General features: G+C 37.7%; 1 protein-coding gene across 1 annotated transcript; it reads left to right on the plus strand.

Annotated features, from left to right (window-relative positions):
• Positions 1-850: 850 nt before the first annotated feature.
• On the plus strand, positions 851-14,144 carry LOC134875088 (serine incorporator 1-like). Its single transcript, XM_063899498.1, has 10 exons — positions 851-979; positions 4,232-4,393; positions 7,867-8,054; positions 9,418-9,497; positions 9,937-10,074; positions 10,366-10,535; positions 10,636-10,726; positions 11,413-11,572; positions 11,705-11,917; positions 12,913-14,144. The coding sequence occupies exons 1-10, from the start codon at positions 941-943 to the stop codon at positions 13,049-13,051; spliced, it is 1,380 nt and encodes a 459-aa protein (XP_063755568.1). The 5' UTR covers positions 851-940; the 3' UTR covers positions 13,052-14,144.
• The last annotated feature ends 1,986 nt before the right edge of the window (positions 14,145-16,130 follow it).

Raw genomic sequence — 16,130 nt, forward strand, 5'->3', positions numbered from 1 at the left:
GAATAACATGAAGTAAACAAATAAAAGTATTGCAAAATAAAGGAGCATAAATAAGAATAGCAGAAAAATAAAAACATGATGAAAAATACTATAGATATATGTACAAGAAACATATAGATTAAAATTAAGGTACAATAAAACCGTGAAAAGAACTACAACAATGTGAACAAGAATCATTTAAATTGAAGTATGAAAAAACTGTAAAATATATGAAAGATATGAAGACAAATATAATGTAAATGTGAAACAATACTAAACAACTGTGTAAAATATAATGGAAATATGTTGAATATAATGCTCGAGAAAATAGAAAGAAATACAATCAAATAACGAAATAAGAAATAGAAAATCCATATAGAAAAAGCAAATGTTAATACTTTAAAATAAGTTAATAGGTACACATGTATAAAGAATGTAGCTAAGTAAAATGCAATAAAACATCTGAATAAAAAGTGATTACATTACATTTCAAGAAAAATAAAGGAAAAATACACAAAAAACATATTTACACAATGCGAATCCGTCAGAAAAATATTCATACAGATTCGAAGAAATATAAAATATTAAACTATTTTAAAGAAATACTAATTCAACCTAACATTACCGGAAGTAGTTAAAAAAAATGGCAGTCAAAATAAAATATGGACGCCAGAGTGAATCTTAATATAGCAACAAATCATGCTACAATATCCCAGAAATGTGTGGTATCTTTAGATATCTGCCTTACAAATTCAAACTGAAATCAACAATCTACATCAAACGATGTATTTACAACTTGTGTGTTGGCTTCACGTGACTGCCTGCTTTTATTTTGAAGGGGGCTTGCGTCTGTTTATTTTAAAACTTCTCACATCGCCAACTTTACTTTTTACAGTTTCGGTTTCTTCCTGAACTTTTCAACCTTTTACGCCTTTCTTGTTTATTTGTGAATTAAATCAACATGGGAGCTTGTTTGGCACTAGGATCCCTCGCCAGTTGTGTAAGTAAACATTTACTGGTTGTTTTATTGTAACATGATGTATGTACACTTTGTACTTTTACGGTTTCTTGACTATTTTAACTACGCAAAGGAAAATAAATAAGAGCCACATCAAGTCATGTGACAAACTAGATAAACAAGTCTTAAATATGTTACTACCCCAGTATCGGGAGACAGATTTAACATTATTAGTACTATGAATAAAAGCCTAGCTCTGGTTAGACTCGGCATACATTTAAAAAAACAGGGAACCAAACAATTGAGGTTACATTAATTATAAATGTATGTTTCTTCTCCGGCGGTTGAAGCTGATTTTATATGAATGGAATTAGTGGCCAAGCAGTGGTACTACAACATCCATGACGTCATTTTGGACCAAAGATACTTGATTTACATTGGCGAAAGAGACGTATGTAAATCAGCGTGTATTTTTTTTTAGCTAAATGAAATACTCAGTACGTGCACTTATGTAACCCTTATTTAAGTCGTTGGATTCAAAAAGTTGTAAAACACACTAAAAGCTGAATCCAGAGTTATTTTACATCGCCATTCAGTTGACTGACCCGAGCGGGAGATCGGTGTCGGTTACGGCAATACTCTACTGCGCATGCTCTGTGGGCCCACATCTGGGCACTTTCTTCATCTACAGTAGCTCTGTTTTGGCTTCCTGCGCTAACGAGCAACTCTCATAGGATATAGTGAACATATGTAACCTAAACATCTAATTAAAGATGACAAACCTGGGCCGATTCGTAAATGTTAACCTTATACTTTACTTAAACTAACTCTTACAAACTCTAAATGTGTTTTTATTAAAAATAACCTGAAATTAGTGTTGAATTGCAAGATGTGTGAATGGAGTTTGGTGTGTGAACACGTTCGTCTTTGTTTACTTTATTTACGGTTATGAACTTGTAGGGAAACTCTGCTTTGAATTTTTATCATGACTGCAGTTAATTAATAATATAAATATTTTTACAGTTTTGTTAGATTTGTAAGATCTTTCTTTAAAATCGGCAGTTTCCGGGTTTCAGTCTCAGGGCGTCACTGTTTGTTTTTCTCTCCTTGTCGTTTCCATGCAAACCATTCATCCTTTCATTTATATTGAACCTTTTTCTTAGGTGTTTATCCCTTTTGGACTTTGTCACGTTTTATTATATACAACATGGATTCCCACTAGGGTGGCCAGACGTCCGGCTTTTCAATGCCCTGTCCGGCGTCCGGACTCGTTTTTTTTTTGTCCTCCTTAGGTGCATACCATCCTTAGAAGGAGGACAAATACGCGTCCGGCTTGCGGACAGGGCATTGAAAAGCCGGACTGTCCGGCCTAAAGCCGGACGTCTGGCTACCCTACCTGGTCACCCTAATTCCCACTAGCATACACATGAGATTTGGATGAAGATGTTTAGCCCAAATTAGCTGTTTTATCTGAAAGATCACACTGCTTATCAAAACCTCCAATCCTAAAATGCATGATTTTGATATAAAAGATACTTGAAAACAAATAAGCATCCAGGTGTTTAGCATTATTACCTTTTGAAACTGACAAAAATCTCCCAATTGAAACTGATCAAGTGCACAATTTTGATCCCATGGCCATAGATGCTTTCATTTCTACATCAGTCTTTAAATATAGAGCCTCCTTCTTTCTATTTTCCAATACATTGAGCTACTTTGCCATATTTGGCATGGCAACTGTATTATGTATTAAGATGTGGTTGCTAATCATTAAAATATCTCACACTGTGAGAAAAATGCAGACGCAGTAGACTACAATCTCATTATAGTATATTGTAGTATTACTATTGAAAACAATAGTGGGATTATGTTCACAAACTGGCCTTTAAAGGGTTAAAGCTCTGAAATATTGATTATTTGATGGTTGAAATCTGGAATTAGCTTGGTTAAAATTGAAAGCATCAAGGACATCCAAAGCTTAATTAAAGTGTTGTCCAAAGCTTAATTAAAGAGTGTTATTTGGGGAGAACTTAATTTAGTTTTCCTCTTGACTGATTAAGAATCAACGTTTTATAAGACATTTTTGTTGCCAAGGCCAGTCTGAATTATGAAACAAAATCCCCTTAAAATGTAGTACGCATGAAGAACTTTTATTTTGTGTTTTTCCTATTATAAAAACTATTTTAAAGGGTTAAAATTCATAAAATGATCCAGTATTTGGTAGTTATGATCTGGACTGGAGTAAATTGTTCAAAAATAATAATTTATATCATTGCAGTTTTTATACACAGACCTTATTGACCCTTTAGGAGTCCGAATGTGAGTAAACTCTGAGTGTTGTTTTGGTGTTTACTTTGTTTTCTTCTTGGCTGCTTTAGAATGAGCATTATTTCTGAGAGCTGTTTGTTGCCAAGGCCGTTCTGAACCCTGGAGACAGGGTTTATCTCGTCAGGGCTGCATTGTTTACTCCGGTCCTCTGCTGCTGCACACTCGTGTTTAGTGAAGGATGTCTGATCTGCGCCTCAGCATCTGAATCATGCAGGAGTCCTCCCTGATCCTGCCCACTGGCCTGACTCCTGCCTCCCCAAATCATCGTTTGTCTCATGCAGGAGAGGGAGGAAGATAGTTGCCCTGACAGCAGACTCATTGTTATCTGTTGTCTTTCTCTGCCATGCATTCATCACGCTGGTTATCCCTGAGCCCTGAGTTTCATATCATTAAGATCCAGAACTAAACATGGAGAAGTTCAGTCTTTATGCTCCAAATATCTGGAGCAAACTCCCAGACTCCTGCAGGTCCTTTTAAATCCAGACTGAAGACTTTTCTTTTTGCCGCTGCTTTTAATTGGATTATTCAATTTCTAAACCTGTTTTATATCAGCTTGTTTTTTTAACAGGTTTTTATTGTATTATTTATTGTACAATCTTATTAGCAACATTCCCTTTTTAAGTTGGTCTTTACATCTTTTTATTATTATTATTTCATTTGTATTATCTTATTTCATTTTTCTTTTTAAATATTATGGGTTTTTATTTAAATTTGTGTATTTTTTGGGTTTAAAATGTTATCGTTTTTATCGGTTTTGTCTTCTTTTTCATTTTATTGTGTTTTATTTTTCATTATCACATCTTTTACCCCGTGTCTCTCTGAACCTGTGATATCACGGTGCCATGCTGCACATCGTTCTGTTTTAAACTGTGATGTGTGCCTTGTTAAAGCGCTTTGAGTGGCACCAGGTGTATCTAACATGCTACAAATACAGCTTAATTATTGTTGTTATTCTTCTCCCTGCAGGCGTCGTGTCTGTGCGGCTCGGCCTCCTGCCTGCTGTCCTCCTGCTGCCCGTCAGCCTTTAACTCAACCATCACCCGGCTGGCCTTCTCCTTCCTGCTGCTGCTCGGCACGCTGGTGTCCATCATCATGATCCTGCCGGGCATGGAGGAGCACCTAAAGCAGGTACAGCAGATCCAATGCTCCTCACTGCGCTGCTGCATGAGGCACCTTTTAGTTAATCCATGAGAACCAGCTTCATTGTTTGCAGGGTTTTCACCTTCAAATACAGTTTGAGAAATTCATCTTTCATTCTGTTATATTTTATTATATTTGACATGTATTTAGTTTTTACTTTTAATATTACTATTTCTATTCTATTTCAATTTATAGGAACATTTTCTTTTAATTAACTTCTTATGTTTTGTATTTAAAAACTACTTTTGGGCATTTAACTTTTGCTTCTTTAAAAAAAAAAAAAGTATTATTTAATCTTAATTATTTTTATTTTATTGGAAATTTCAAATAAAGAACTCTTTTGTTTTAATAGTATTTTTTTATCCTATAATTTTCATTTTAAATTTAACTTTTATAAATATTTTTCATTATTTATAAAGTTAAATGTAATTTATTTTATTCTGACTTAATAAGTAGCTAACTACTTAAATTAAATACATTTTCATTCAAATCATTTTTATTTTAATAGCTTTTCTCAGAATATAAATGTGGTGTATAAAGGTGCACAGTAAGAGTTTTATTTCTCAGTATTATAGTTTGAATTAAAGCAAATATAGAAAAATGTTTATGAAAAAGAATAATCTAAAATACATTTATCAGAAACATAAAGTGACGCTTTTTCCTGTAAAATATCTGCCGTAAATCTGAATCTAGAAGGGTTAGACGTGTGCAGTTTTAAAGTGGTTGTGTTTTGCAAGATGTGCAACAGGAGGTTCAGCGGTTTACAGCGAGGTGAATAGAGAAGTACACGCAGATGTCACAAGATGTGCGCTAATGTAACACCAGTGTGTCTTTTTAAAATCTTCTCAACCCTCGCATCATTTCCAATTCAGAAATAAAGAAGGGAAATAATGAGTCTCTTAAGGCTCAGACTGTAACCCGGCAACAGAGATCCTGCAGAGCAGCTGGAGGCAGTCAGGAGTTCAACCAGTACCATCATTACCCAATATCCGTCATTACTGAGGCTGCTGCAGTCCCCTTATACTTACACTGCGTACTGTGTGAGGTAAAGTAGGAGTACTCAGATCTTGTACTTGAGTAAAGTAGAAGTACTCAGGTCTTGTACTTGAGTAAAGTAGAAGTACTCAGATCTTGTACTTGAGTAAAGTAGAAGTACTCAGATCTTGTTCTTGAGTAAAAGTAGAAGTACTCAGATCTTGTACTTGAGTAAAGTAGAAGTACTCAGGTCTTGTACTTGAGTAAAGTAGAAGTACTCAGGTCTTGTACTTGAGTAAAGTAGAAGTACTCAGATCTTGTACTTGATTAAAGTAGAAGTATTCAGATCTTGTACTTGAGTAAAGTAGAAGTACTCAGGTCTTGTTCTTGAGTAAAGTAGAAGTACTCAGATCTTGTACTTGAGTAAAGTAGAAGTACTCAGATCTTGTACTTGAGTAAAGTAGAAGTACTCAGATCTTGTTCTTGAGTAAAGTAGAAGTACTCAGATCTTGTACTTGAGTAAAGTAGAAGTACTCAGATTTGTTCTTGAGTAAAGTAGTAGTACTCAGATCTTGTACTTGAGTAAAGTAGAAGTACTCAGATCTTGTACTTGAGTAAAGTAGAAGTACTCAGATCTTGTACTTGAGTAAAGTAGAAGTACTCAGGTCTTGTACTTGAGTAAAGTAGAAGTACTCAGATTGTGTACTTAAGTAAAGTAGAAGTACTCAGACCTTGTTCTTGATTGTTCTTGAGTAAAGTAGAAGTACTCAGGTCTTGTACTTGAGTAAAGTAGAAGTACTCAGGTCTTGTACTTGAGTAAAGTAGAAGTACTCAGATCTTGTACTTGAGTAAAAGTAGAAGTACTCAGGTCTTGTACTTGAGTAAAGTAGAAGTACTCAGATTGTGTACTTGAGTAAAGTAGAAGTACTCAGATCTTGTACTTGAGTAAAGTAGAAGTACTCAGATCTTGTACTTGAGTAAAGTAGAAGTACTCAGATCTTGTACTTGAGTAAAGTAGAAGTACTCAGGTCTTGTACTTGAGTAAAGTAGAAGTACTCAGATCTTGTACTTGAGTAAAAGTAGAAGTACTCAGGTCTTGTACTTGAGTAAAGTAGAAGTACTCAGATCTGTACTTGAGTAAAGTAGAAGTACTCAGGTCTTGTACTTGAGTAAAGTAGAAGTACTCAGGTCGTGTACTTGAGTAAAGTAGAAGTACTCAGATCTGTACTTGAGTAAAGTAGAAGTACTCAGGTCTTGTACTTGAGTAAAGTAGAAGTACTCAGATCTTGTTCTTGAGTAAAGTAGAAGTACTCAGGTCTTGTACTTGAGTAAAGTAGAAGTACTCAGATCTTGTACTTGAGTAAAGTAGAAGTACTCAGATCTTGTACTTGAGTAAAGTAGAAGTACTCAGATCTTGTACTTGAGTAAAGTAGAAGTACTCAGGTCTTGTACTTGAGTAAAGTAGAAGTACTCAGATCTTGTACTTGAGTAAAGTAGAAGTACTCAGGTCTTGTGCTTGAGTAAAGTAGAAGTACTCAGGTCTTGTACTTGAGTAAAGTCGAAGTACTCAGATCTTGTACTTGAGTAAAGTAGAAGTACTCAGATCTTGTACTTGAGTAAAGTAGAAGTACTCAGGTCTTGTACTTGAGTAAAGTAGAAGTACTCAGATCTTGTTCTTGAGTAAAGTAGAAGTACTCAGATCTTGTACTTGAGTAAAGTAGAAGTACTCAGATCTTGTGCTTGAGTAAAGTAGAAGTACTCAGATCTTGTACTTGAGTAAAGTAGAAGTACTCAGATCTTGTACTTGAGTAAAGTAGAAGTACTCAGGTCTTGTACTTGAGTAAAGTAGAAGTACTCAGGTCTTGTACTTGAGTAAAGTAGAAGTACTCAGGTCTTGTACTTGAGTAAAGTAGAAGTACTCAGATCTTGTACTTGAGTAAAGTAGAAGTACTCAGGTCTTGTGCTTGAGTAAAGTAGAAGTACTCAGTCTTGTACTTGAGTAAAGTAGAAGTACTCAGATCTTGTACTTGAGTAAAGTAGAAGTACTCAGGTCTTGTACTTGAGTAAAGTAGAAGTGCTCAGATCTTGTACTTGAGTAAAGTAGAAGTACTCAGATCTTGTACTTGAGTAAAGTAGAAGTACTCAGGTCTTGTACTTGAGTAAAGTAGAAGTACCAGAGTGTAGGAATACTCTGTCACAGTGAAAGTATTCTAAATGTTCCTCCAGTGAAAGTAGAAAGTACTCTCCTCTAAATGTACTTAAAGTAGCGACAGTAAAAGTACTCATTGTCTGATTGGTCCATTTCAGAATAATATCTCTGATATGTTTTATAATGATTGATCATTAAAGTGTTCTCAGAGCTGGTAAAGGTGCAGCTAGTTTGAATGGCTTTGTATACTGCAGGGTAGCTGCTGGATTTACTGCAGGTGAACTAAAGTCTGATTTAAGGGAGATTATATTTACCATCATTAATCCAAATCCCTCAGATTCCAGGTTTCTGTCTCGGAGGAACCTCTGTACCAGGGATAGAGAACAAGGTGAACTGTGACATCATCGTGGGTTACAAGTCTGTGTACCGCATGTGCTTCGCCATGGCCTGCTTCTTCTTCCTCTTCTCCATCATCATGATCCGAGTGCGCAGCAGCAAGGACCCCCGAGGCGCCATCCAAAATGGGTCTGTGTATAAAGAATTGAATACTGTAGGCTAGCTATCGGCTCTGTATGGCCTCACACTGTTGTTTACATCAGCTGTTCTCATGCAGATGCCACTGGCAGCTGGATGATCTGCTCTGGTTTGTTATTATAAGATATAACCTTGAAATTGTGAGGGATAATCATGATATGGGGAAACAATGGTCATGATTCACTAGTCCGAAACACTTCACATTTTAATGTTGAAAAAGGGTTAAAAACAGAGATCTGATTTAAATGAGTTGACCAGATCTAATTCCCTGTGTACTAGTATTCAGTGCATTTCTAAAAATACACAAAATCCCTTCTACCTTCTGATGAGATACTGACAAAACTCAAATTTGCAATGAAACTGATGTTTTAAAACCCGGATGTGATTTAAAATATTTCAGAAACTGGCCAAATGTAATTGTTGTTGTGACCCATTTCAATGTATTCCTAAAAAAAGATGTTAAAATACTTTACTCATATTTAGCAAAACGTGATAATTTCAAAAAAAGAATTGGACATTTTTAGTAGTCGATATTTAGTTTAAAAAAATCTGAAATTTGAAAAAAAAATCTGATTTTTTAGGAAAAAAGTTAGAATGTTGAAGGGATAGCCGGAAATAAAAGAAGATGATTAGGACAACATGAAGAAGGAGATAGAATAATGAGAAAAAACTGGGACATTTTTAAAAGTCGAAATTTAGAAATAATGTCAGATTTTAGGAAAAATAGATCATTTTGAAAAAGAATCGCAAATTCAAAAAAGTCAAAATTTGCAAAAAATAATAATTTGGAAAGAAAATCAAAAGGAAAAGAAATCGGGAGACAAAAACATTTAGTTTTACATTTTTGAAACTAGATGATTAGGGCCACAAGATCTAATAAAGCAGATTCAGGCAGTAGTGTATAGATTTCTTTAATTTCCGAATATTTCTTCAAAATGTGAACTTTTTTCCTTTTTCAAACATCTGACTTTTTTTCAAATTTCGGATTTCTTTCTTCTAAATGTTCGACTTCTAAAAACGTCCCACTATTTTCTTATTATTCTAACTCTTTCTTCATGTGGCCATAATCACCACTGAAAGTATTAGCCTTCAGAACATTTACAGTTTACAGAGAAGAGTAACACCTGATCCACTCAGAATTCTGAAAAGGAGTTCGAATTTGATCTAAAAAAGTGAACATTTAGAAAAGAAATCAGAAATTGGAAAAGCAGTCAGACCTTCAGTGAGATGTGTGTTAGGTGTGTGTGACTGTGTGATGTGCTGCGCCCTGCTGGTGAAACACAGGGACTGCACATTGTTGCGTCTCTAAACAGAGAGCAGAAACACCTGGAATAACTTCTCCTTTTCCTCTCAGTTTCTGGTTCTTCAAGTTCCTGGTGCTGGTGGGAATTACCGTGGGAGCGTTTTTCATTCCAGACGGGATCTTTAACACAGGTATTCATTGTTTGTAGTGTTTATTAAAAACATGTATTTATTTTATTGCTGTTTTTGATAATGTTATTTGATCATAACATTATTTATGAGTTGGTTTGAGCAGCTCTTTGTGCTTTTATTTTGAAGGATTGTGAGGTTCTCAGATAGACTGTTGGTTTTATTTTAACAGTGTTTATTCTAAAGGTCTGTGATTATCTAAATAGACTTTTTGCTCACTTTTCAACCTTTTTCTTTACTTGAAAACCTGTGATTTAAAGCATCACCTTCATTGTTAGGTTTACGTTTTTGTCTTTTGCTAAATGATAATAGGTTTTAGTTGAAAAAGCTTGCTATGCTCAAGTTAGAGACAAAGAACACGTCATTTCTTCGGTATGATATTTGCATTCATCAACCTCCATTGTACAGTATGTCATGCGCACACGTTCCTGTCTCCCCTCAGTGTGGTATTACTTCGGCATGGTGGGCTCTTTCTTTTTCATCGCGGTGCAGCTCATCCTCCTCGTGGACTTCGCTCACTCCTGGAACCAGTCCTGGCTGCTGAAGGCCGAAGACGGAAACTCCAAGTTCTGGTTCGCAGGTAATTACCCAAAATGATACAACAGTGAGGGTTCTTCCAGTGGTTTTTCTTTACATACACTACGTACAAACACCAACTGCAGACGTGGTATCTTGCCATAAGACACTTCAAACCACTGATTGGTACAAGCCTTACTTCCCCCATGAGCCGCCCCAGCCAACACCGGTAGGTCTATGTTACTATTTGAGGTACATTCATGCACTGCAGTAATATGGGTCTAGTAGTATGAATAAATTGGACCACTTAGGACTCAGACTTCATTAGAGCATTAATTAAATATGTTTTCCACAGCTCTGCTCACGGTCACCGTCATCTTCTACGCCCTGGCGTTCAGCTTCGTCGTGGTTTTCTACATTTACTACACCAAGCCCGATGACTGCACCGAGCACAAAGTCTTCATCAGTCTCAACTTCATCTTCTGCATCATCGTGTCCATCGTGTCCATCCTGCCCAAAGTCCAGGTGAGACAATTTCTGTCACATGGTTGAGAAGTCAAATAAAAAGAAAAGACAAAGTAGTTGTTTTAGTTGCAAGATGATTGATTTCCTCATGTCTCCACAGGAAGCTCAGCCCAGCTCCGGCCTGCTGCAGGCCTCTTTCATCTCGCTCTACACCATGTACATCACCTGGTCCGCCATGAGCAACAACCCCAGTACGTTAGAGCAGTGCAGGGATGATACTTACACGTTTAGTTCAGCAGGATAATCTCCAAATATTAACACCATGTTATGATTTCTGAAATAAAAAGCTAATGTTGGGCTATAAAGGAACTACAGCACGGTCACATGACTTCACGTCTCGACCGCTAAGCTAAAGGCGGCTAATGTTGGGCTATAAAGGAACTACAGAACGGTCACATGACTTCACGTCTCGACCGCTAAGCTAAAGGCGGCTAATGTTGGGCTATAAAGGAACTACAGCACGGTCACATGACCTCACGTCTCGACCGCTAAGCTAAAGGCGGCTAATGTTGGGCTATAAAGGAACTACAGCACGGTCACATGACTTCACGTCTCGACCGCTAAGCTAAAGGCGGCTAATGTTGGACTATAAAGGAACTACAGCACGGTCACATGACTTCACGTCTCGACCGCTAAGCTAAAGGAGGCTAATGTTGGGCTATAAAGGAACTACAGCTTGTGTTAACCACAGACCTTATTTCAGGATATCCATAAAAAAATCTGACTTCTAGACCAGGGGACAGGAATGATAAAATGCTGACTCATTCCAGGGTTTAAGACTTATTCCTGCACCACTCAGAAGTATAGATACACAGAATAACCCAGCCCCTGCAGCTGTGACAGTAGCTTTATATTTGCCTCTGTGTTTCCGTCACAGACCGTAAGTGTAACCCCAGCCTGCTCAGTTTGGTGACGGACCCTTCTGCGACTCCAGCTCCAGGACCGGCTCCCACCACGGCCCCAGGGTCCACCCAGTGGTGGGACGCCCAGGGCATCGTCGGGTTGATCATCTTCCTGTTCTGCACGCTTTACGCCAGGTGCGTTACTCTAAATGCTGTGGTTTTGTATAAATAAAGAACCATGAGTAAACACTATAAGTAATCAGCAGGCAGAGTAAGAACGACCTGCTTGTTTTCTTCACTGTGAATTAACTTACTGTGCTCTCTCAGTATCCGCTCCTCCAACAATGCCACGGTGAACAAGCTGATGCAGACGGAGGAGGGCCAGGGTCTGACGAGCGACAGTTATGAGACCGGGGAGGACGGGGTCCACCGCGCTGTGGACAACGAGGAGGACGGAGTCACCTATAGCTACTCCTTCTTCCACTTCAGCCTCTGCCTCGCCTCCCTCTACATCATGATGACCCTCACCAACTGGTTCATGTAAGTATCCCTTATTTATCCTTCTGCTTATAAATAATATCTGGTTGATATAAGGTTTTGCCACAATATATGATTTATATCACAATAAAAACACGGTCACATGACTTCACGTCACCACCGCTAAGCTAAAGGAGGCTAATATTGGGCTATAAAGGAACTACAGCACGGTCACATGACTTCACGTCACCACCGCTAAGCTAAAGGAGGCTAATGTTGCGCTATAAAGGAACTACAGCACGGTCACATGACTTCACCTCACCACCGCTAAGCTAAAGGAGGCTAATATTGGGCTATAAAGGAACTACAGCACGGTCACATGACTTCACGTCTCCACCGCTAAGCTAAAGGAGGCTAATGTTGGGCTAAAAGGAACTACAGCACGTCACATGACTTCACCTCACCACCGCTAAGCTAAAGGAGGCTAATGTTGGGCTATAAAGGAACTACAGCACGGTCACATGACTTCACGTCACCACCGCTAAGCTAAAGGAGGCTAATGTTGGGCTATAAAGGAACTACAGCACGGTCACATGACTTCACGTCTCCACCGCTAAGCTAAAGGAGGCTAATGTTGGGCTATAAAGGAACTACAGCACGGTCACATGACTTCACGTCACCACCGCTAAGCTAAAGGTGGCTAATGTTGGACTATAAAGGAACTACAGCACGGTCACATGACTTCACGTCTCCACCGCTAAGCTAAAGGAGGCTAATGTTGGGCTATGAAGGAACTACAGCACGGTCACATGACTTCACGTCACCACCGCTAAGCTAAGGAGGCTAATGTTGGGCTATGAAGGAACTACAGCACGTCACATGACTTCACTCACCACCGCTAAGCTAAAGGAGGCTAATGTTGTGCTATAAAGGAACTACAGATCATGCATAAATACAGTCTCATTTAGAAACTTGTTAGCATATAACGAGACACAATACATTGAGTAGATTCGATCCACCTCCCATCCCCGCTGACTTCTCCCTGATTTGTTCCCCAGACCTGACGCCACCTACGAGACGATGAAGAGCACCATGCCCTCGGTGTGGGTCAAGATCAGCTCCAGCTGGTTCGGCCTGGCCATCTTCCTCTGGACGCTCATCGCCCCGGTGATTCTGTCCGACCGAGACTTCAGCTGAAAACAGGGTGACAGACGCAGCAGCTATCATGTTAGCATGTGGCTATATACACCTAAATACCGCTTTAGCTTCCAATTGATTGTATTTACTTGCATTAAGGCTGCACAATTTGGGAAAATTAACTAATTGCGATCAGGTTTATTTATGGCTTGATCACTTTTTATCCTTTTTTATTATTGAGTGTTTGAAGAGGGTTCGTGCCAGGAAAATATGATTATGGATACAATTTATAGGCTGGGATATCTCTGCAGCTCCACAAAACTTAATTTAAAGTTACATTTAAACACATTCTCAGCCTTAAACCAACGTTTCGGTTAATTGTGCAGCACTATTGTGCATCTCCACAGCTAGAATTGGAGAATTTAACGGTTATATGCTTTGATTTATTTACCTGAAGCCATTATACTGAATTAAAATGAGCAGTTTCGCTGGAAATCGAGCTTTAATTCAACAGTATGTTTCCGTTAATCAACGTCAGGTCTTTTTCACACTGTTACAATCATAATGATCCAGCACTACCTGCCTTTTATTGGACCAAATCATCTTCAATGATCCCATTGAGGAGTTTATATCAGGTTATGGTTGTTTCTTCTATTTAAATCAGGCTTTATGGAAAGGTGTCGTCTAAGATTGTTCTAGTTATGCCTTCTTTTATTTTAATGACGCAGCTTTGTCCACTTTTATACTGAGTGCCTTGTTATATTTTTAAAGTCTTGGGTGTAAAGTTACTTCCTTAATAACAAGTATGTTTCATTATAATCGATAAAGTTGTTTAATGTGATTGTGAGTAGCTTCCCTGTCCTGCAGAGGGCGCTGCTGCACATCAAATCAGACGTTTTATCCAGCATAAAAATAATAAAGTAAATGATCAGTTTATCTGGTTTTACATTTTATTTTGAGTCATATTAAATAGTAGTTTTCTCAGCAGACACAAGATGAGAGAATACTCAGACCTACACTAAAGAGAACACATTGAAAACACAGAATAAATGGATATGAAACGGAAATGTCTATTTGTTTTGATTAAACTACAGAGAAAACGTATTCAACATATTGTCATTTAGAAAAATAAATTGCAGAAAAATTGGTAAAACATTTGTTTTGGTATTTTTATTTTAGTTATTCTTATTATTTCTGGTTTATTATTATTATTATTATTATTATTATTAGTTTTTCTTTATTTTAAAATGAAATCCAAGATGACGCCAGTTTTTAGCTAAAAGCTCATTTCTGTCTGCAGACCCTGGTCAGGAACAATCAGCACATTTATCGTCACAAGTAAAATGTCACTCTTCATTTAAACTAAAAACTGTAATGGCAGTTTATTGTTTATAAAAGATGTCCTCTGAGTCTGCGATTCAAAAAGCTCCGCTGCCCTCTGAACATTTATCACATGATCCTGCAAAATGTGATTTATTGTGCTCCCTCGATGCAGGATTCCACACACACACACACACACACACACACACACACACCATATCACAAGATCAGCATGAGCAGCAGCTGAACACACACTTCATTATTCACTATACTCTCACAGGCTGGTGTTGTGGAAAACCGACAATCTTCAAAATCTTTCCTTCAACAATAATATGTTATGTCATTTGTTTTAAACGGGATAACCTCTAACTTTCCCCTGAGTGGTTTTCATTATATCACAATCAGCTCCAACCAATCAGTAGCAACTTACTCATTTAAAGAAAATGTAGTTTTCAGTTTCAGCCACTTCATCAAACTGTGTTTATACATGATACACAGAAGGTTTCACAAAGTGCTTCACAAACCCAAAATAATATTTAATACAAATTAATGAAGGGTTTAAAATGAATATCTATTCAAATCCAGGTTTATTTAAGCATTTTACATCAATTAGGCAATAAGTCTTAAATCCTGAGGCCTTTGGTAATCTGTGTGTTTCTTTCTTGATTTCAGTTAGTACCTCTACTCAGTATTTGAAGACATTCCCAGCATGCAGTGGGAACCAGTTACACCAATCTAGATGCGTAGCAAAACTGCAACTTTTGGAGTAAACATGTGATCAAGTCCAGGGAAGCTACGATCAGCGTAGTGTTTAAATCCAACTAATTATTGTTGTACTTTTAAGAGAATGGTGAAGAAAGGTGTTTTGGGAGTAAATCAGACAACAGGATGAACCAGAACACCTGGAGCTAATCAGAGTTAGTGTTTCCTCTGAGCTGAATGTTGACTTACAGAACACTCTGCAAAGTGATATCTGTAATCCCTCCATCCAATCAGCCCCCCCCTCTCATGTTTTCACCGTGTGGAGTCAGGGACCCCCTTCTCTGTGACACCGTGATGTAACCCTGCTGTTGTGATGACAGAGGAAGTCCCCGTCCAGCAGCAGGCTGACCCCCCCGCTCTGATATAACCACACACTCTTGATTGTTGCACAACACCGTTAGTTATGGGATCTGATTGACCCTGGGGGATCTTCATCCTCATTTCCCAACAGATTCAACCCTCCTCCTCCTCCTCCTCAGGGGCTTTAGAGCACCTGGCAACAGGTAGAAAACAAGCTGAATGCAGCTCCGACACCTGAAGGCTCTCTCTGTGTTCATCAGATGCTCCATGGTGATCCACTCACCTGGTGTCACAGGTTGATCCAGAAAAAGGTAAGATTGTATTATTTATTTATGCTTCATTGCAGCTAACTAAGACGCTGAACCATAGATACCATTTTCAGAACGAATCCGTTTATGAATGTGAATATTTGTGTAATTGTATATTTATGTTTAAAATCATTTTAAAGGATTTTAAGTTTTTTTTAATGTTTGTTTATATAATGTAATTATATCTTTCCTATTTGGATTAAACCAAATAAAAGGAATAAAGTAATGTCGGGATTTGTTCCACATTCCTGGAATCTGATGAAGGTGTCATTGGATATTATTCAACTCAATACAATAAATGATAGACTTGAATAGTTATTGTATAATTAATGAGTTCATTACTCTGATGAGACCATTAAGAATGAAGTCATGTTTAGCTGGTATTTCCTGATTCATATTTTACTTAGGCTCCATCCTTTTTGTATTCATGTATTTTTAATGTGGTTTAA

Source organism: Eleginops maclovinus, chromosome 13 (assembly GCF_036324505.1).
Source record: "Eleginops maclovinus isolate JMC-PN-2008 ecotype Puerto Natales chromosome 13, JC_Emac_rtc_rv5, whole genome shotgun sequence".
Taxonomy (NCBI): domain Eukaryota; kingdom Metazoa; phylum Chordata; class Actinopteri; order Perciformes; family Eleginopidae; genus Eleginops; species Eleginops maclovinus.

What these genes read in the sequence shown, in the direction of transcription:
- LOC134875088 (XM_063899498.1), top strand. Translation starts at nt 941, where the DNA reads ATGGGAGCTTGTTTGGCACTAGGATCCCTCGCCAGTTGT. An exon ending in TGGAGGAGCACCTAAAGCAG is followed by an intron (nt 4,394 to 7,866) that starts GTACAGCAGATC and finishes CAAATCCCTCAG; the next exon opens with ATTCCAGGTTTCTGTCTCGG. An exon ending in CGAGGCGCCATCCAAAATGG is followed by an intron (nt 8,055 to 9,417) that starts GTCTGTGTATAA and finishes TTTTCCTCTCAG; the next exon opens with TTTCTGGTTCTTCAAGTTCC.